Source organism: Theropithecus gelada, chromosome 3, assembly GCF_003255815.1.
Source record: "Theropithecus gelada isolate Dixy chromosome 3, Tgel_1.0, whole genome shotgun sequence".
NCBI classification, from domain to species: domain Eukaryota; kingdom Metazoa; phylum Chordata; class Mammalia; order Primates; family Cercopithecidae; genus Theropithecus; species Theropithecus gelada.
This window is the reverse complement of record NC_037670.1, coordinates 21,752,331-21,773,983: the sequence shown is the minus strand read 5'-3', so window position 1 is coordinate 21,773,983 and position 21,653 is coordinate 21,752,331. Positions and strand designations below refer to the sequence as shown.

The window sequence follows — 21,653 nt, the reverse complement described above, 5'->3', positions numbered from 1 at the left end:
TAGTGAAGTGGCTCACACTCTCACACGTGCACACACAGCCGGAATAAATTGTATAATCAAGCTCCTCTTAGCTAAGTTCTGTAACATCTGTTTGTGTTAAGTGGTGCTCTTTGAAAATGATTTCCCCCTCCCTCCTTCATAAAAACAACCTTAATTTTAGATTGTGGAGAAATGGCGCATGGCAATTATTTTTGCTTTCTTCAACAAGATGTGTTTAAGTAAATGAGATTCATTTCTAGAACTGAAGCACTGAAAGAGCCTGATTAACAGAATCAGTGCCTACAATCATATGTAATAACTGTGGGCAAACAGCCCCGCGTGGCTGGGCTGCAGAGGCCACTGCTACTGTGGGTTCGGCTTGCCGGCAGACTTCAGCAGATGGGCTGCTAATATAATTAGGAATCGTTGTGTTAAATGAGCCATTATTCAAATTATCTGCTAATTTTCCTATCTGTTAACCTGCTGAAAAAGAGAGAGTAATATCTGAGAAATCTCAGGCTGCTAATCACTAACTAGATGAATCACCCAGTTTTTCCCTTTAATGCAACATTTTACCTTATTGCAACAATTAGCAAATGGCTTTCTGTAGGGTTATTGCCCGATGCATCAACCAGAGATTAAGAAGGGACAGTGGGAGACGTCCACAGTCTGTTTAGGTTTCATCCAGGTGGCAGATTGGTGACTAGACCGTGGCTTCTAGCCCAGGAGGCTCTTTGGCTTTCTCGACCACTGTTTTCTTGTTTATTTCATAGTCTCTGAGTTGAAGGATATTTGGCCTTTAGAAAGCTTCTCTTAGTCCATTTGGACTGCTATAACAAAATAACTTAGACTTGGTGGCTTATTGATGGCAGACATTTATTTCTTACAGTTTTGGAAGCTGGAAGTCCAAGACCCAGACACTGGCAGATTCAGGTCTAGTGAGGGCTTCGTGCTTCATAGAAACAGTGCCTTCTCTCTGTCTCCTTACATGGCAAAAGGGATGAGAGTGCACTCTCAGGTACTTCTGTAAGGGCACTAATCCTCTCTCTTAGGGCCCCACCCTCATGATCTAATTGCCTCCCAAAGGCCTTGCCTCCTAATATCAGTACATTGGGAATAAGGGTTCATCATACAAAGTTAGGGGTCAGGGCACAGACATTCAGACCACAGCAGAGCATAAGGTGAGGACTGTGTGAGTAAACTTCTCTCACTCTCCCTACCCTGAGACACTGGTAGGGGGCAGGGAAGTGAGGTAGGAAGGGAGAAGGAGGTCAATACAGGGTGCACTCAGAGTGGGCTATTGCAGTGCACATCTGGGGCTCAACCCCACCAAGGGCTTCTGGGGGATGGCACAGAGACTACTCCAAATTGTTTGCCTGGGGAGTAGGGGAGCAAGGGTTTGGACCCACCAGCTGTTTATTTTTGGTCGAGGACTGCTCCCAGGGGCATTCACTCTCTGGCACATCAGACCTAACTTGGACACTAGATAATCTCACTCCTGAGGTTACAAAAGGTTAGTGCCCAGGGAATACGGGTAGGCCACCAGCAATCTCTGCTGTCTTCTTGCTTCTAGCTTTGCTTATACTTGGACATTTAAGAGACAAGTTTGTGGTTATTTGTATAGCAGCTGGGAAGTTGACTAAGTTTAGCCTGCCCTAGCCACGTCTAGAAAATCTAAATTAATTCTTTGCACACATGATTTAGGAGTTTGGCCTGTTGAACTTTCTCCAGCTACTTCCAACTTCTTGGCAGATTTGTTGACCTAATTGGCTTTCTCTCTGCTCCCAGGTAGGGCTCACGGATGTGCATCCTCATCTTGAGGAACAAGTGATTAGTGAACTCCTATTAGTTGTAGGCACTGTGGGTACCCTCAAAAAGAGACTAAGAAGAAGAGCTTTGTTCTTAAGGAATTTACAAGCTCATTGAGAGGAATGATAGGCAACCGGGATGAAATTAGAGAACAATAAAAGTCACGAGATAACCCTGGACACCAAAAATCAGGGCATGAGCTGTCTGAGAGGAGTAAATCAGAGCTGCAGCTGGGAGGCCTTCTGGGGAATGCAGGACTTAGCCTGGATCTCAAAGGTAACCGCCTGTGTACGGTTTATCATTTACTCTCAGCCAACGGGCAGAAAGGGTGACAGGTGGTTTCTACTTGCATCAAAACAAAATAAGGAATATAAAACCTCACAAATCATGCCATTTTAAAAAATGAGTAAGCTGGCCGGGCGCAATGGTTCACACCTGTAATCGCAGCACTTTGGGAGGTTGAGGTGGGCAGATCATGAGGTCAGGAGTTAGAGAGCAGCCTGACCAACATGGTGAAACCCAGTCTCTACTAAAATACAAAAAAACTAGCCAGGCATAGTGGTGGGTGCCTGTAGTCCCAACTACTCGGGAGGCTGAGGCAGGAGAATGGCATGAACCCGGGAGGTGGAGGTTGCAGTGAGCTGAGATCGCACTACTGCACTCCAGCCTGTAGACAGAGTGAGGCTCCGTCTCGAAAAAAAAAAAGCAAGCTTTGTCTGGGCAGGGCCTGGCATGGGGAGAAAGTTTTGACTGTTTCCAAGAACAGTTCTAAAGGATTCTTCAGGAAGAATCCTTTAGAATCAAACTGCTCCAGAATCAGCCATTTTCCTTGTCCAGAGGTTTTAGTGCCACAGGATGCTGTGGACTGTGTGTCCCTGGTCACCAGGAGCTGAACTCAGTTTACTCAGTTTTCCCACCTTGCTGGCTAAAACTGCACGTGGAACTGGCACTAGTGTTTATTTGCTCACTCGCCGTGAGCCAGCACTGTGAGAAGCATGTGTCACAGCATTTACTTCTCACAAGCACCCCACGAGAATGGTCATCGCCCCCTTTCCTAGAGGAGGGTGCAGAGAGGCCTGGAGAGAGGAACCCACCCAGGCACTGGCACGAGTGGTGGAGGGAGATTGGACCCCAAGCCCTGCGTGCATTCAGTCGTTCTGCTCAGTGAAGTGTGGACAGAATTTGTTTGACGGGAGGGTAGAATTGTTCTTAAAGGGCTTGTGACACAGCAGGAAGATGTTCACATTCAGGACATGTCTAGTTCCCACCCCCTGTGACGTGTGCGTAATGGTCATCCCTGTTTTATCATTATTTTGTAAAATCTGATTATGCAGTTTTGGGTGGGGTTGCTGGAACTGGGGCATATTGTCAAGGAAGTCTATGCCAAAGACGAACAGTTTCCATTGTGGGGGCATAGAATTTTCACACATCTTCTGGAATAGATCATCTAAACCCTTTTACTCTCAGATTTTCTGTATAATTGGTAGGTGCTCAAGAGATTTGTTTTAGAAATGAACAAGCCACCCTCCTTTTGCCTGGAATGTGTGTTTCTCCCACTTGCTCTTCACTGCATGAATGTCTCTCTAACCTTGACTTTCATTTATTCATTCAACAACTGTTTAGTGAGCACCTACTATGCTCCCAGGCACTGTCTGAGGTACTGGTGACAAAGAGATGAGCCATTTAAGGGCAGGTCCTGGTGGACAGGCCATTCTCCCTACTGAACTCTGCACTCCGCAGGGGCCAGGACACAGGCACCATCATCTTTGCTGCTCTCACCCCCTGCCCCAGGCTCAGCACATCAAGAACCCGCATCTGCCCTGCAAAGGCCCTCGAGGCCGCTGATGTTGGTGGCAGGGTTAGAGTAGTTAAAAGCCTACTGTCAGCTCTCATGGAGGGCACACGGTGCTGGGGGCTTTATTTGGAGAAGACAGACTCCTGTGTGACAGTGATGTGCCCAGCACAGGGGCACAGAAGCCTTGGGAACACCATGTAAAGTTAGAGGAAGAGGAATGGGGAGGGCAGAGATCAGAAGGAAGGACTGAGGGGGCAAACCAGGAGGGCACATTTCCAAAGCTTCACTGAGGGACTGGTCACTTGTGGCCAGCACTGCCTGCAGGCTGGACAGGTCAGGGGAGAGCTCGGAGGTGACCGTGGGCCTGGAGCATGGAGGTCATTGGTGAGCTTGGCTGGCCATGGAGAGCTGAGGCAGAAGCTCCATCTCTGCAGGTGGAGGAGACAAAGGGAGAGAGGAATTGAGATGGGAAGTGGCCCACTGCTGGATGCTTGACTGTGAAGGGAGAAGGAACAGTAGCTGGACGGAGTGTGTTTTGGGTTTTGTGATTTTTAAGAAGGTGAGAAGAAATTAGCCACTCAGTTCCTGCAGTTCCACCTCCTTAGGTCTCTGGCAGCTTGGAACACAGACAGTTTTTAAGGGCAGGTCCTGGTGGACAGGCCGTTCTCCCTACTGGACTCTGTACTCCGCAGGAGCCAGGACACAGGCACCATCATCTTTGCTGCTCTCACCCCCCGCCCCAGGCTCAGCACAGCAAGGACCTGCATCTGCCCTGCAAAGGCCCTCGAGGCCGCTGATGTTGGCGGCAGGGTTGGAGTAGTTAAAAGCCAGTAATTATCAGGGTAGAAGACTCCAGCTTCTGCTGGAAAACAGGTTTTTCTTAGTTGTGATTGTGTTCTGGAAAAACGGACTGTGAGTTCTATGGGAGGCTCCCTAGAATCAGGAAGGAAGCAAGGAACAGGGATGGGGACGTCAGGATCTCCCTGGGCCATTTCACATCTCCAAGGCATTCCTGTTTTCCTCAGTGGTAAAGTGGGGATCTGTCTATCGTACGAGCTTTTGAGTCTTTTTAAGTTATGCTTTGTTTGGAAGTTCAGAACATTCCCTGAATTTGAGAATATATATTTTCAATGACCTTTTACGTAGCTGGAGGGACACGGCCCAGGGCTAGGCTGGTGTGTGTGTATGAACACATGCATACATGCACGTGAGGTTGAACCCGAAGAGGCAGGAAATAATTTTGGAAATTCCTAGAATAAAGGGAGGGGCAGATTAAATTGCTGGCATGTGGCGTGAGGTGAGGAACCTGGAAGGAACCCACAGCCTGAGTGTTTGAATTTTCCATTGTTTCAGAGTGCCTCGTGTGAAATTTATAGAGCAGGTAGCATTACTGTTTTTTATCTCTGTGGTTGAGGCTACTTGCAAAAGTGGGTAATGGTCTTGGCTAGAATTCAACACGAGAAAGATCCATTTCCAGTGTCACCACGCGGAAAATGGTGTTGGCTTCTGTGGGCCGCTCAGACACATGATGTGATACACAGTCCAGAGCGTTTACTGTCCCCTGGAGACTCATCGCTTGCCTGACTTTGTGGCTGCCTTGTTTATTTGGGGTCATTACTATCAGATCATATACTCTAGGAACTACCATAGTGGTGACCAGCTTTGCCGAGCCATGACTCTGAGTTGAACCTTCTTGAAAACCAGCTTTTGCTGGAACTGCCACGAAAGATATGGTTGTGCTGAATGCCTGGGCAATGAGAAGAAATCACCTGTGTGAAAGAATGCAGTCTGCACGTTGGTCTGACTCTCTCTGCATTTGTGTTCCCTGCCTCTGCAGAGGGGAGTGACATCCCTGAGAGGCAGGACCAGGTCTGGGCATGTGAGAAAGAGCTCCGGTCACGAGACGATGCAGAGGTTGCGGAGGAACTTCAGGTGGAGGGAAGCAGGGTGAAATGTCTCCCCCGTCACTAGGGCTGCTGTGTGGAGGGCACGTCTTGTTCCTGTCTTGGCTCTGTCTAGTTATGCGGTCGCAGTCAGCATGGATGTGCATTGCCAGCCTGGCTGGCCGGGTGTTGGGTCTCCTGGGCTGCTGAGTGCAGAGTTACCAGCAAGACCCAGAAACGGTTATGAAATGGCTTCCACGATGGACAGTGGGCACAGGGAGGAAGGCTGATCTTGTTCAGAAATCTGTAGCTGTTCTTTTTTTTTTTTTTTCTTTGAGATGGAGTCTCGCTCTGTCGCCCAGGCTGCAGTGCAGTGGCATGATCTCGGCTCACTGCAAGCTCCGCCTCTCGGGTTCAAGCAATTCTCCTGCCTCAGCCTGCTGAGTAGCTGGGATTACAGGTGCGTGCCACCTCGCCAGGCTAATTTTTGTATTTTTAGTAGAGATGGGGTTTCACCATGTTGGTCAGGCTGGTCTCAAACTCTGATCTCGTAATCCGCCCACCTTGACCTCCCAAAGTGCTGGGATTACAGGTGTGAGCCACTGCGCCCGGCCCAATCTATAGCTGTTCTTATCTGTGACTTTTAATGGCCAAGAAAATGTATTTCCTATTGTTGTGCAATTAGTTATTTTTTTAGGGCGATTGATGTTTCTTGCCTAACATCCACACTGTCCTCTTCTCAAGGCCTAATATTCTCTGCTTTGCCTTGTAAAGGAATTATTTTGTGTGTTTTTTTCTGTCTCTCCTTTACCTCTTTACCCCTCTCCTTTCCCTGTTTACCCCCTTTTAGCCAAGCAACTTCAAAATTCATCTCACCTCCAGCAAACATTTAAATCCTCAACACGGAGACAGTGGTGAAGACTCAGGGCCATGTGCCTTCCCTATGGCAGCTCATGGCAGCTTTGGCGAGGTATCTGCTGGTTGAGCCTTGGTGCTTTCCAGCCTGGGTGCTGGACACGTCGTACTTTGGAGCCCCCTCCCAGTGATAGTTTAGGTCCCGGGCCTTGCTCTTTTCACATCAGCCATAGAAGTGGCTTTTGCTCTTGTGATAATCCTAAGCTGGCTGCAAAGAAGATGTCACAGAGCCAGCTCTGCAGGCAGCGAGGAGGCCTGGAGGCCGGCATGCCTTGAAGATGGACAGAGCAAGTAGAGACCCGGCCAGCAGCAAGTGAGCAGGAAGCCTGGGGGCTGCCAGCCCCTACCAGAAACTGGGAGAGACAAGAAGGGCCCTCCCCTGGAGCTTCTGTGGGAAGTGCAGCCCTGCCCACACCTGGATTTTGGACTTCTGGCCTCCATAACTGCAAGAAAATAAATGTATATTATCTCATGCCAACCAGTTCGTGGCTGTTTGTTAAGGCAGCCGTAGGAAATTAATGTAAAAAGTGACTCCCATTTTGCAGGAAACTTGAATCAGACCAACCAACGTTAAGATGTGTCAGTAAAACTATAGAATGATGGTTCTAATATAAACAATAAAACTATAGAACTTTGTGGCTATGGAAAGAATTCTTCAGTATCCAAGGAGAAAAAGTCACGTGAATGAGGAAAAATAAGACATGCTTTAGTTTTCTCCACAAATACTCACTTTTGAAAGACACTAGAGAAAAAAAAATATATATATATATATATGTGTGTGTGTGTGTGTGTGTGTATATATATATATATATATATATATATATAAAGTGTTAAGGAAAAAAAAAATGTGACCCAAATGCATAAAATCCAGGCAGATCATTCTTCAAGTATAAAGGCCATGGAGAGGTGCTCACATGCGTGAAAGCCCTTGGGGAAGATGGTGTCCAACTTTGGATGGGGCCCATGGGAGGCTGAACAAAACCTAGCCATTGGAGAGCTGGGTGAAGTCAGGGACAGGAGGACTGGTAGGAAGGAGAGAACCTCTTGCCTTATAGAATGACTAAGCAACTGTGGGAAATATGGGTATCAAAAACAAATCTTGAAAATATATAAACAACAGTGTAACCTATGGAGAGGTTGGTGGGACTGAGATTCCTGGTGACACAGGTACATTCACCAACTCATCTTCCTTCATGGAAGGAAATTCTGACAGACAATAGATAAAAAATATTGGCAGGTAGGTAAAAAAGAAAGATGGTTGTGCATTATGTAAAATTACAGAAAAGCATATCATGAAAGTAAAAATAATGTTATAATCCAGCACTTCTTCCCATTGCTCCCTCTCCTAGAGCACCCCGTGTCCTTTCCAAACCTCTTGATTTTTTTTTTGAGATGGAGTCTTGCTCTCTTGCTAGGCTCGAGTGCAGTGGTGCCATCTCGGCTCACTGCAACCTCCACCTCCCAGCTTCAAGCGACTCTCCTGCCTCAGCCTCCCAAGTAGCTGGGATTACAGATGCGCACTACCACGCCTGGCTAATTTTTGTATTTTCAGTAGAGATGGGGTTTCACTGTGTTAGCTAGGTTGGTCTCAATCTCCTGACCTCATGATCTGCCCGCCTCGGCCTCTGAAAGTGCTGGGATTGTAGTCCTGAGCCACTGCGCCTGCTCACATCTTGATTTTTTTAGAAGTGTGCAGAGTGGGGATCCCACAAATACCATTCTAAGTTGCTAAATCAAGAGAAGAGGTTAAGAGATATCACATAAAGTTATAAAGAAAATGACTGAAATAATTTAAAAATAGATGTAAAGCTTGCAGATCACCAGAACAATTACTAAATACCAGAAATCTGTATAGTAAAGATGAAAAGAATAAAAGAAGAAACATTATAGCAGACAGTGTCACATAGGAAGAGATAGGATGAGGAAAAAGGTATATAACTGGATGCAAAATGATAAATTCATCTCTTAAAATAATTCAGTTCGGGGGAATGTTTAAAAGATGGTGCAGGGATTCTGACATGCCTGCCCCCTTTGAGAGTCAGGTTGTGGTGAGTTACTGATAGCTTTGTGTTTAGTATTTAAGAGCAGAAAGAGAGAGAACCCCACCCTTCAGGAATATCCGGTTCAACCAGACTGACCTAGAGACGGATCTCCTTCACTTACTTTGACCTGTTACCGACAATTTGATACATACAAGAATTACTCAGCCTCCAACAATTTATCTCCTGTAAAATCCATGTAAATGCAGATTTGTTTGGCGTCCTCTACGTGGAAAAATCGCACACTTCCCTCTGCTCTGACACCGCAGTGATCAACACAGAAGACTTCCGGGACCAAGTGTGTGGGGATTTCTCCCCACACAAACGATCGATCAGTTCTGCAACAGACACCAGCTGCGTGTCCTCTAATTTAGCTCAGTTCCTACACTGTCTGCCTGGGGATGGCGTCGGACCCCAGAGTGAGGGCCCAGTCCCCCAAGACTGCCCCCAACTTCCAAGCCAGTCGCCAGCTCCAGGTCATTGCCTGTGCTTCTGATCGATCAGCTACAAATGGAAGATTTCCAGGATCCTATCCTTGGTTTGATTAATTTGCTAGATTTGCTCACAGAACTCAGGAAAACACGTACACCGGTTTATTATAAAGGGCATTACAGAAGATAGAGATGAAGAGATGTGTAGGGTGAGGTGTAGGGGGACGGTTTCAGAACTTCCGTGCCATCCCTGTACACGCCACCCTCCAGGAACCTCAGCTGTCTGGAAATTTAATGAACTGTGTTCTTTTGGGGTTTTGTGGAAGCTTCATTATGTAGACATGATTGATTAAGCCATTGGCCATTGGTGATCAGCTTAACCTTCAGCTCCTTCCCACTCCTGAAGGTTGGGGGCGGGGCTGAAAGTCCCAGTCCTCTAATCCTGCCTTGCTCTTTCCGGTGACCAGCCCCCATCCCGAAGCTACCTAGGGGCTGCCAGCCATCAGTCAACTCACAGCATACAAAAACACATCACTTTGGAGATCCCAGAGATTTTAGGAGTTGTATGCCAGGAAATGGGGATGGAATCAAATACGTATTTCACAATCTTTCATGCCCTTTTGTACGTTTATGAGAAATTAGGATTAAATCTAATCCAAATTGTGGCTTTGAAACTTGGGGGTGTTGAGCATCTAATATTTGGATGGAGAACCAGATAATAAATTATATAGAATAATATATGTGTAAATATATTTTTGTATATGTGAGATTACATTCTATCTGAAATCAACCAAAACACCTCTGTAAAGGAGCAAGATCTTACATGTTTTCTAGGATCTGTGTATTTGTAAATAGAAATTGAGAATAGAGCATTCGTTTACTAAAACTACGATGTTTAAAGTGACTTTTATAATCTCATTAGTTAGAGTGCCTTTGCTGGCCGGGTGTGGTGGCTCACGCCTGTAATCCCAGCATTTTGGGAGGCCGAGGTGGGTGGATCACTTGAGGTCAGGAGTTCAAGACCAGCCTGGGCAACATAGTGAGACTCCCTCTCAAAAAAAAAAGTATATTTAAAAAAAAAAAGCAGAAGGCCTTTGCCATTGTTTTAGATTCACTTCAAACCTTCATCCCCCAAATCTGTTTCTCTACCATTTCTACGAAGTTTTTGTGAACATGATCTTCACTGTTCAGGAGGGAAATCTCTGAAGTCACAAAGTAGATTTTCATTTGAGAAAACAGGGACGTCATCACAAGTTATAGCACTGCCCCTGGCAGATGCCCAGGATCGTCGTTCATTTCTCTCCACTATTTCCACGGCCTCCTGCAGGGGAAGGGGCATGGCACTTAGTAGATTAGGGAAGTAGGAGCCTGACTTTGTTTTTGCCAACAGCTCAAAAACTGTGTGTGCGGAACCTACACACGGCTGGTGTGTGTGCACAGACTGCATTATCCTTGCTTGTTTATTTTTTTGGAATCTGTTATCTTTGTACCAAGGGCAAAATGAGTGTCTTTGCTTTCACCTTTGAGAATAATTTCGTTGTTGATTCCACAAATGTGTGAGTGTCTTCTGTGTGCCTGGCCCTGTTGGAGGCATGCATGGCTGACAGAGCAGCAAACAGCAAAATCCCTGCTAGGGGGAGGCAGCAGGAGCTGCCGGGACCCCGTGAATGGTATGATTGCTCATGGGGCCCAGGCAGTGGCTGAGTTGGTTACAAGCATGCGCTCGGAGTCTGACTCTGGGTTCCAGCCTCAGCTCTGCCACTTGCCCTTGTAGAGTTGGGGAGGTCAGCCTCTCTGCACCTCAGTGTTTCCATCTGTGACATGGAGTGATGACCGTGCTGCCCTCAGAGTGCTGTTATGAGGTTGAAAGAAACTAATGGATATAGGAAGCGCTGACAGCAGTACCCAGCCCACTGCAGGCCGTGTTCAGTGTCTGCCATCACTGTTATGTGAGAGGCGTGGTGTTAAGCCGGGGAAAGGGAGGGGGAATGCACAGACCGGCAGGAGACTAGGAACAGCAGTTCTCCCAAAGGGCCGGCCAGGGTCAACTTTGCGGAGAAGGTGGTGTTGAAGGAAGCCTGGAAGGGAGCAATGGGCTGTGCCACGTGAACCTGGCTATCCTGGGGAGCAGCCCCCACCCCAGCAGGGTGGCCAGGGGGAAGGCCCTCCCTTTGGGGCATGTCTGGGGCATTCATGGAGTGGCCTGGTGGTCAGCGTGTCTTGGAGGAATGAGGTCAGGGCGTGGCGAGTGACTCGGCAGACCATGTGAGGACTTTGCCTGTTGCTCTGGGTGACATGAGAGCCGAGGGAGGTGGAGGGCTGGCTCCCTCTGACGTAACTGTAATAGGACTGTGTGGCTGCTGGTTGGAAGTAGGCCTAGGAAGGAAGCAGGGACACCAACAAGGACAAGGAGGGGATGACAGTGGTGTGGACCCCCAGTCTCCTTGGAGGAGGTGAGGGGTGGCCAGGTGTGGGCCAGAACCTGAAGGCAGAGTCCTCAGGAACTCCTGGTGGCTGGATGTGGGGCGTGAGGGGAAGGAAGCCCTAGGGATCACCTCTGGCGTGGCCTGGCCAGACCTGATGGAGCTGCCGTCGACCAGGATGGCCAAGTCCATCAGAAGAGCAGGGGTCGGGGCAGCCGGAGCTCAGTTCGGTCTATGCCAGGCCTGAGATGATGTCCCATCTCAAGATGTTTCCTGGACCTGCTGTAACTAAGTACACAAACTGAGAGCTTAAAACAACACAAATGGGCCAGGTGCAGTGGCTCATGCCTGTAATCCCAGCGCTTTGGGAGGCCACGACGAGAGGATCACTTGAGCCCAGGAGTTCAAGACTAGCCTGGGCAACATAGTGAGACCCCTTCTACAAAAAATAAAAATAAATTAGCCAGGCATGGTGGTACACGCCTGTGGTCCCAGCTACTTTGGAGGCTGAGGTGAGAGGATCCCTTGAACCCAGGAGTTTGAGGCTGTAGTGAGTCATGNTTTTTTTTTTGAGATAGAGTATCATTCTGTCACCCAGGCTGGAATGAGGTGGTGCGATCTAGGCTCACTGCAAGCTCCGCCTCCTGGGTTCAAGCAATTCTCCTGCCTCAGCCTCCCGAGTAGCTGGGACTACAGGCATGTGCCACCACGTTTGGCTAATTTTTTGTATTTTGAATAGAGATGGGGTTTCACTATTTAGCCAGGATGGTCTCGGTTTCCTGACCTCGTGATCCGCCCACCTCGGCCTCCCATAGTGCTGAGATTACAGGCGAGCCACCGCACCTGGCCTATTTTGATTTATTTAGTCCATAGCTTTTTAAACTTGTTTTTCAACCTTTTGGGCTATATCTATGTGGCCTGTGTTTATTTCTAAAAGGTGTGTTCATTCTGTGACAATTGGGCATGTATCTGGACTTGGGATAGATGCTGGGCATAAAATGATGAGTAACATACACACCTGCCCTGAGACATGGTTCACTGGGGAAGATGAGTGAGGCAACGGGATACAGGGCAACAGCCCAATAGCATTGGTCCCTAGGGGACTGCAGATTAAAACCACGGTGAGGTACCATTCCACACCCATTAGTATGGTTCACATTGAAAAGACCAACACCACCAAATTTGGGGGCGGATACAGAGTAAATACACCAAATGGCCCATGGATCCATCGCTCATGGGAATATAACCTGGTAGACCCACATTGCAGACCTGTTCAGCAGTTTTCTTTAAAACGTTAAAAATGTGTCTAGTCAGCCGGGCGCGATGGCTCATGCCTGTAATCCCAGCACTTTGGGAGGTCGAGGCAGGCAGATCACGAGGTCAGGAGATCGAGACCATCTTGGCTAACACGGTGAAACCCCGTCTCTACTAAAAATACAAAAAACTAGCCGGGCGTGGTGGCGGGCGCCTGTAGTCCCAGCTACTCAGGAGACTGAGGCAGGAGAATGGCGTGAACCTGGGAGGCGGAGCTTGCAGTGAGCCGAGATGGTGCTACTGTACTCCAGCCTGGGCGACAGAGTGAGACTCTGTCTCAAAAAAAAAAAAAAAAAAGAAAAAAAAGTATCTAGTCTATGATCCAAAAAGTTTCACTCCTAGGTATTTACCCAAGAGAAATGAAAATATATGTCTGCAAAAAGACCTATACAGTGTGTCCATAGCTGTCTTATTCATAGTAGCCTCAAACTGGACACAACTCAAGGGCCCATCAAAAGCAGAGGCAAATTATCGTGTGTCCCTGCACAGTGAAGAGAAACAAAGGGCTGATGCAACATGAGGATGTCTCAGAGACAAGCTGCACTTAAGAAACCATGCTAAAAAACAAACACACAGAAACCCGCATCATGACATTTATAGAATGTTCAAGAACTGATGAAACCAGTCCACGGTCACAAAAGCCAGAAAGTGGTTGCTTCTGGGGACCAGAAGGGAAAGGGGCATAAAGGGACCTTTTGAGGTGAATAGAAATTTCTGCATCTTGGTTTGGGACACATGCCAGAACTCACCAGGCGAACATTTAAGATCTTGCATTTTTATTATACACAAACTATATCTCAAATAACCTAAAAAACGATGCTTGTGACAGGTGTTCCCAGGTGCCGTGCAGGGAGGTGAGGGGCCACCACCTGCCATGAGGAGGCTGGGAGGCATCCTGGGGAGGGGAGGCCATGTTGGATCGGGGTTTCCAGGCGAGATTTGGAATAGCAAGGGGAGGGTGAGCCCAGTGGAGGGCTAAACCTGGCCAAAAGCCCGGAGATAAGAAAGAGCTCAGCCTTGGTTTCAAGCACCAACGGCCTAAAAAGGAAACCCAGTTATTTAACAGAATCCATTCTCTTTGAAGGCTCAGTGTGTATCTGAGACAAGACCATTTTCCCCTCTCCAGTGCAAGCTTCTTCATGGACTTTGTTCAGATTTCAATTTTATAATAGCTTTTTGTATTCCCCTCATCAGTATACTTTTTTTTGTTCCAACTGATGAATTATTCTTGGTACTTAGTTTTAAAAAAATTATTCAAGAGTATTGCCTTATTAAAATAACTTGATGCTTTCTTTTTTTCTTTCTCTCCTTGAAACATAAAAGCTACAGATTCTCGTTGACACTGGAAGCAGTAACTTTGCCGTGGCGGGAGCCCCGCACTCCTACATAGACACGTACTTTGACACAGAGAGGTAAGTGCTGGCCCCTTGGCTGGTGTGTTGGGCTGGGGTACTGCATGATCCACATGCTTCAAAATGCAGCGGAGCATAACAGCCAGAAAGCTGTTTCATTTTAAGGGGGATACTGATACGGATGTGTATGTACATGTGCGTGTACATACATGTGGACATGTGTATGCACATGTGCATGTTCATTCCATCCTCAAATTCACAGCAGGGGTCTCCTGATAGCCTTCACGCATTTACGTGAGATTCGTTTTCTAAAAATCCAAGTCAAACACAACTCCTGTAGTTATCCAAGTCACAGGGAGCTTGTGGCCCTTTGGTGGTTATTGCAGCAGCTTTAATTCTGCGGTGGAGGTGGGCTGGAGCAGGGGACAAGGTCTTGGGGGTCTGTGAAGCCACTCTGGCCAAGGGTGTGGGGTCGCTTCCTTGGCTGAAGGGATACACGGAAACCCCCCTTCACATAGTTCAGTAGGGGTTAAGGTGTGGTTCCTGGAAGCCGTTTCTGTGGGTTGGTTTGCAACACTCATTTGGAAGAGTGAGTTTTGTGAGCACAAAGTATTAAGGGCCAAGACTGAGGCTGCACATGAACAATTATGGGGTGGAGTTGAGAAAAAAAAGTGGAGCCAGATGGAGGTCTCTGGAATAGAACAAGTTCTGTCCATGCAGGCTTCAGAGCAGCCCTGGGTGGGGTTTGGGGAGGCCCCCAGTGGCCTGTGGCAGCCTTCAGCTCTGCAGGAGCCCATGGGGTCTAGAGTCACCGCCCTCTGAACTGGAAGCTGCTCAAATGCTGTGCATGTTTTGATGTATTTTTACGATCCTGAAATTTAAACTCAACAGACAGAACAGGTAAGCTGACGTGCTGGTTCGTTTTTTAGGGTTATGAATCATCTAGGGTCTCGGTAACTGTCATATTGGGTTTCCCTACTGTAAATTCTTTTCCTGACTTCCCTTTCTCACTTTCCTTATCCTTAGTGCTTTGTTCCAGGGAATAAAGGCCAGCTCTAGTTGGGGACAAAAGGAGGGGGAAGAATAGCTGAAGTCTTCTGAAAATGCCAGGCAATTTAATAAAGCGAGATGATTTGCCGTGTATGAAAGAAAGCATAGAGGAAACCCTGTATATCTATTCTACCTACGCCACATCCTGGGCTCCACTTTGGTGCCATAAATGATGGGGCCTCCTACACGTATGGCTACAGCTGCATGCTGGGGAGAGGGCTATGGTGGCCAGTGCTCTGTGAGGCTTCAGAAAAATGTGGCTGGCCCCTCCCTCAAGGAACTGATAGCTTGGTTTATGGCTTCATGTGTTGGTAAGCTTCCTTCATTGATATTCCCGGATATAACACCTGCCTGTGATCAGTATGTGCCCAGCTGTTGCTATAACCACAAACGTGTGTAGAAGTAGTGGTGGTGTTTCTCTCTGTGTGTGCAGCAGAGGCTTGGTTTACGATGGCTTGTGCTGCCCCTTCCCACTCAGATCTGTGACTCATCCAAGTCCTCAGTTCCCAAACAGCCCTCACCTCCAACTGTTCATTCTGGACTACTTCATCGTGGAACAGGACTTGGAGTTGGTCCAAACCTCTCATTTTGATTTCTGCAGCACAGGAGGTCAGGGAGACAGGGGACTTGCCCAAATTCAATCATTGAGACCAGCAGTCCCCAAACCTTCAGCCAACACCCGCTTTTTATAACAAGTGCTTTGTCATTCCCTGAAGTGACTGCAAAAGTCATATGACTTATCTACACACACAGCTCAAAGTGCCCTGACGTAATGTGGGGGGAATACAAGGGAAGTAATGTATAACCAGGTAATCAGAACCTCAATGCATGAACACCCTGGCTCCGTGGTGCTAGGAGATCATGCAATAGGTGGATGCTGGAGGTGAGTTAACATCACTGTGGACATGTACACCCAGTGTAGACTGATCAAGGCAGGCTGACTTAGACTCACCCACCCCAAGCTGCTCAGTTTGCTGTCTTAGTCTGTTGCGCTACTATAAAAGAATACCCAAGGCTGGGTAATTTACAAAGAAAAAAGGTTTATTTGCCTCATGGTTCTGCAGGCTGTACAGGAAGCATGGCGTCAGGATCTCATGCTGCTTCTAGTCATGGTGGAAAGCGAAGCAGAGCCAGTGTGCAGAGATCACATGGGAGAGAGGAAGCAAGGGTAGGGGAAGGACGTGCCAGGCTTTTTTTTTTAACAATCAGTCAGCCCTCCCTGGAACTAACAGAGTGAGACCTCAGTCATTATTATGGGCAAGGCACAAAGCCATTCTTGAGAGATCTGACCTCAGCACCTAAACACTTTCCACCAGGCCCCACTTCCTATACTGGGGATCAAATTTCAACATGAGAATTGGAGGGGACAGATATCCAAACTCTATCAGTTGCTGATATGATTTTCCAAAATGGAAAATAATCGTAGGAAAGTTCCAAGTAAAACGAACAGAAAGAGAATCAGCTTCCCTGGATTTCCATAGTAGCGAATATGCAATATATACTAAACCTATGTAGAAAAGGTTTTGTGCACATATGAATGGGAGGTGCATTCTGTGCTCAGATGATCCAGCAGATTTCACCCATGCAGATGCCCAGAGCAACTTTGGAAAGTGTGAGATGGGAACAATGCTTCATTTTGCATGACCGTCCTTCACATTCCAGGATAACCAGCATGCTTATCAAATACACCCCTAGAGTTTCCAAAACTTACCCTAGGGGACAGGACCTTCCTCTCTGAGAACCACTTATCTGAATGGTCCCTGATGGTCCCAGCCCTGTATTGTTTCCACTGCAGGGCTCTAGTCTGTGTGGCACATTTTCCACATTTCCCCCTGACTGGGGCTCAGCACATAGGGGCAGAACCAACACACGTGGAGCTTGCATTTTCTCATTTAGCAGTTCTTTTCCCCTTAGGATAGGTTTTTCTCTCATCATCTGTAGATGCAAGATACAGTAGAAAACAGTAAAGCACAGTAAAGTCAAGGTTAGGGTGATGTGGATAATTACTTTCCAGATTAAAAGGGAACCATGCAAGTCAAGCCCTGTGGATGGCTACTTTTTTCATGGCAGGTAAATAGCAGTTCTGTGGCAGCTGCTCATAGCCAGAGTCCATCAAGGTCAAAGTATGCTTCTCAATCCACACATCCTTTCGCTATGCAGATGCAATTGTTGAAACCTTCAAGGGTAAATAATACTCCACATCATGAAGACTATGTGCAATATTTCATCAACCGTAGACAGCCCAGCATCTTTCTCGGCTCCCTTCAACTGTGTTCAGTGTTTGGTTGAGCTGTGGTTCTCTTTCAGGCTACCATGGGACACATCTGTCTTACTTACCTGCTAGCCCTGTTTGGTGTATTCAGGTGGATTTTGTACCCATCACCAGGTTTGCATTCAAATGGCAGATGAATTCAGGTGGATTTTGTACCCGTCACTAGGTTTGCATTCAAATGGCAGATGGTTCCTGTTTTTCATCCTTTGGGCGTCTGTAGTCCGTATGCGTTTGATGAATATGAAAACTCCTGGGATCATCCAGAACTCCTTTGATGACTAAGCCTTCCCTCCTGCTAATCTCACAAGATAATTCAGGATTCCTTGCCACCATTCTGACCACTCAAGGTCCTGATCTGTTTCTCCTTTTGTGGGTAAATAAAAAGAGAAATAACAGAACATACCAGTGTCTAGGGAAAGCCCCTCAATGGTCGGTTTCACCCCATTGCCACTTCCACCATTCAAATTCAGCGTACCTTCCTTATTCGCGAGTACTGCAGAGACTGACTTATTACGTGTAACACATCGCTCACCTTTTGGGTCTCTACCCTGGTACCGCCTTTCTTTTCAAGAGACCATTCTTCAACAGAACTGTAAGGTTTCTTCTTGGCTGAATCAGAGATGCTGCATCTCACTTCTGAGTTTGAGGTGAGGTCTATTCCTTCAACTACATCCCTGCTACCATGCTTGCTTCGCAAGTTAAATACTTTCTTAGATTGATATTAACCTTGTTTCCTTTTATCTGCTTTTTACATGTTTTATTATGGTTGATATGCTTTGTGATTGAAAGACGTGAATATTTTCTTTCAATGTCAGTTATGTATAATTAATTTGTCTAATGTTTTCATCTAACTTTAGAGTTGGCCTAAGTTATACTTTCAACCATTGTATTTGATGGGAGCCAAGAGACCATCCTTTTGCCTTCTCAATTTTTGACAAAGGTTTCTTTTCTGAGCTGCAGCTCTCTGCCCTGTGATGTGTCTGTATTTGCTTGTGCTTCTGATCTCTCTTAGTTATAATAAGGTTCTGGTTGGGTTTGTCCGCCTCTGATTCACGTCCTGTCTTTGGATATTCAGGTCTAATGCTTCCTGAAACATGTTACAGTAATTGGAGTTTTGGCGTGGGGTTCTTTGACAAGATCTCTTTGATTTATGGAATGAGATGTCAGGCTACCATTAGTCATTTGTGAGCTCGTCTTTATCAGAATCCATCTTTTCATGGTGGTGAATGTTCCAGTGAGTTACTATAGAGCAAAAAAGAAGAAAAGAAAAGATCATGCATTTTTTAAATGTACATCTTTTTTAGCCAATAAAATCTCACCTCCAGCTAGCTGGCTTGAAGAGTGATCCAGTATACTCATCCCTTGACCCTCCATGAATCTATTCAGGAAATTAAGTATATTTCCATTAAAATGTCTCCTTACTTCTGTACTATATCCGGGGTGAAGCTCACAGAGCAAGAGACCAATGTATTTTCCTCAACTAATGCTTGTAAGTGGAATTAGGGACTTCTTTTAGAAGGCTAAACTGGATACAGATCAAATGGCTTTCCGTTGAATGAGGACAGATATTTTTACCTGATTATTGAGATCATTTCTCAAGCGTGTCCATCATTTGCCTGATAGAAGGGCACTTGCCATTTTGGAGCCTGTGAGCATTTAACATTATTGAGGATGTTGATGAAACACCAGGCTGAGCAGGCTGAGCTGACCCTGAACCTCAGGGTCTCATGCATTCAGGTCTGGTGACTTCCAGAATCACAGAAGATTAAGAGGGGCATCTGGTAACCTGGGCCAGGACAGTAAGCCCACTGGTAGATTTCTGACCCTGAGAGCCCCAGGGAGGTCCTGAGCAGAGTTCTTTAGGAGACTCAGCATTTCCTGGGTCAAGTGGCTTAGGAGAACCAGAACTGACCCAAGGAGTGAACTCTAGAATTCTCTACATCCACCTTCTCTTTTCGTGTTCTCTGCAAACAACAGCAGGTTTCTTTTGAAATAGTAAAATGTTCTGCAGCTCTTTTCCCCTCAGTTCAGTTGATTTCACTTTTTAATCCTGCATTCCCTGAGCACTCTTATCAGAGGTAGAACATCTTCTGAGTTTGGTTCAAAGTGTTTCTTTTACTGTGAGCGGACTTTTTCCTGGCCTCCCACATCCCTGATTGATTGCTGTTTCTGAGCACCCGGAATGGACATTGCCAAGGAGAAGCCCATCCAGGTTTCTTGCTCCATGCATTTAATTATTGTGCAGAGCAATTGAGAGCCAAAGTATTTTAGTCCCAAGAGGTGGGATGCTAGAAAATGAAGATGAAGACGTATTTTTTATTTAAAGTGCTGGAAACTCTATGCTACTAATAACCCCTAGAGTCACTTATGATTCTTCTGTGGGGTTTTACTCAGAGGTTTAGTTCAAGGAACCCAGAGAATATGAATATGAACCGAGAATTACCTTTTTTTTTTTTTAAACGTTATCTTGGACTGTGCTTTCTACAAGGCTAGGCACAAGTCACATGTGGCTATTTTAATGAATGTTAAATAAAATAGAAGTTAAGTCTTTCAGTTGCACTATAATCACATTTCAAGTGTTCATTAGTCACAAGCGGCCAGCTTATTGGGCAGCGTAGACAGAATATTTCTGTCGTCACAGGAGGTTCTGTTGGACAGAGCTAGTGCAAGGCAGAGAGGAACTCTTGCCTTTTAGACACTGGTTGCACAAGAGCTTGAAGCGTCACCACCTCTCCTTGACCTCCTTAGCCAAGTCACCCCACACACATTGGCTCCTTTCCATGGGGTGTTTGGACTTTAGAATGAGGCAGCATTAGATTCAGTAAGAGTAGCTCTATAGGAGCTTTTTCCAGAAACAAACAAACAGAAAATCCTGATGATTTGCTTTGGGTGCAAATCTCACATTGAAATATGATTCTCAGCGTTGGACCTGGGGCCTCAGGGGAGGCGTTTGGGTCAAGGGGGCAGATGCCTCATGAATGACTTGTTGCCCTCATCAAGGCAATGAGTGAGTTCTCGCTCCTTTAGTTCACATGAGAGCTGTTTGTTTAAAGGAGCCGGGCACCTCCTCCTCTCTCTCTTGCCCCAGCTCTCACCATGTGATGTACTGTGTCTGCCTTTGCCCTCTACCTTGAGTGGAAGCTTCCTGAGGCCTCACCAGAAGCAGATGCCAGCACCGTGCTTTGTGCACAGCCTGCAGAACCATAAGCTAAAATCATACCTCTTTTCTTTATGAATTATTCAGCCTTAAGTGTTCCTTTATAGCAATGCAAACATGGCCTAACAGACTTGAATTTTCTAATAATGACTCATAGACTGAAGAAAGGTAGCAAATGATTAGATAATTATAATAATAGCAGCTATTTTGTGGCATATCTCCTGTGTTCCAAGCTTTTGTTCTACATGCTTTACAGTATTAACTCTTTTAATCTGTGTAATTAACTTCATGAGGGATGGTATTATATTATCGCCATTTTTTAGTTGAGGAAACTGAGGCATAAAGAGAGTAAATAACTTGGCCCTGGGTCACACAGCTAATAAAGTATTGAACTCATATTTGAACCCAGGCAGTATAACTCCAGCTGCCTCTTGTCTCTCTGGAAATGACACCAAAATATCCAGAGTACTCCCTCTAAGGGGACCAGCAACCTGGGCAGGAAACTAGAGAAGATATACTAAATAGATATGCAGGCTGGTTCAGGTTCTTACTAACACTACAAATTCTATGGAGTTTTCTATAGCCTGGACAGAGTAAAACTAAATTTTTCAAAAGGAAGTCATAGCACTTTAAACTGTTTAGGAAAGATACAATTACTCTACCAGGGCCAGGCAAGGTGCCTCACACCTGTAATCCCAGCACTGTGGGAGGCTGAAGCAGGTGGATCACCTGAGTTCAGGAGTTTGAGACCAGCCTGACCAACATGGTGAAACCTTATATCTACTAAAAATACAAAAATTAGTTGGGCATAGTGGCATGTGCCTGTAATCCCAGCTATTAGGGAGGCTGGGGCAGGAGAATTGCTTGAAACCAGGGGGCGGAGGTTGCAGTGAGCCAAGATGGCACCATTGCATTCCAGCCTGGGTGACATAGTGAGACTCCATCTCAACAACAACAACAACAACAACAACAAACAGTTATTCTACCATGCCGGGAGGTATGGTTTGGCTGTGACCCCACTCAAATCTCATCTTGAATTGTAGCTCCCATAATTATCATGTATTGTGGGAAGGACCCCGTGGGAGATAATTGAATCAAGGGGGTGGTCTTTGCCCATACGCTGTCTCATGGTAGTGAATAAGTCTCACAAGATCTGATGGTTTGATAAGGGGAAACCCCTTTCAGTTGGCTTTCATTTCTCTCTTCCCTTCGCCATGTAAGACGTGCCTTTCAC

At 46.4% G+C, this 21,653-nt stretch overlaps 1 protein-coding gene across 3 annotated transcripts in view; it reads left to right on the top strand.

Moving 5' to 3' along the window:
• BACE2 (beta-secretase 2) overlaps window positions 1–21,653 on the top strand; it is a 113,677-nt gene that overhangs the window by 44,839 nt on the left and 47,185 nt on the right. For all 3 annotated transcript variants that reach the window (XM_025378665.1, XM_025378663.1, XM_025378664.1), the window contains exon 2: window positions 13,912–14,000. In XM_025378665.1, the coding sequence (XP_025234450.1) occupies window positions 13,912–14,000 (89 nt within the window). The remainder of the gene's footprint in view (window positions 1–13,911; window positions 14,001–21,653) is intronic.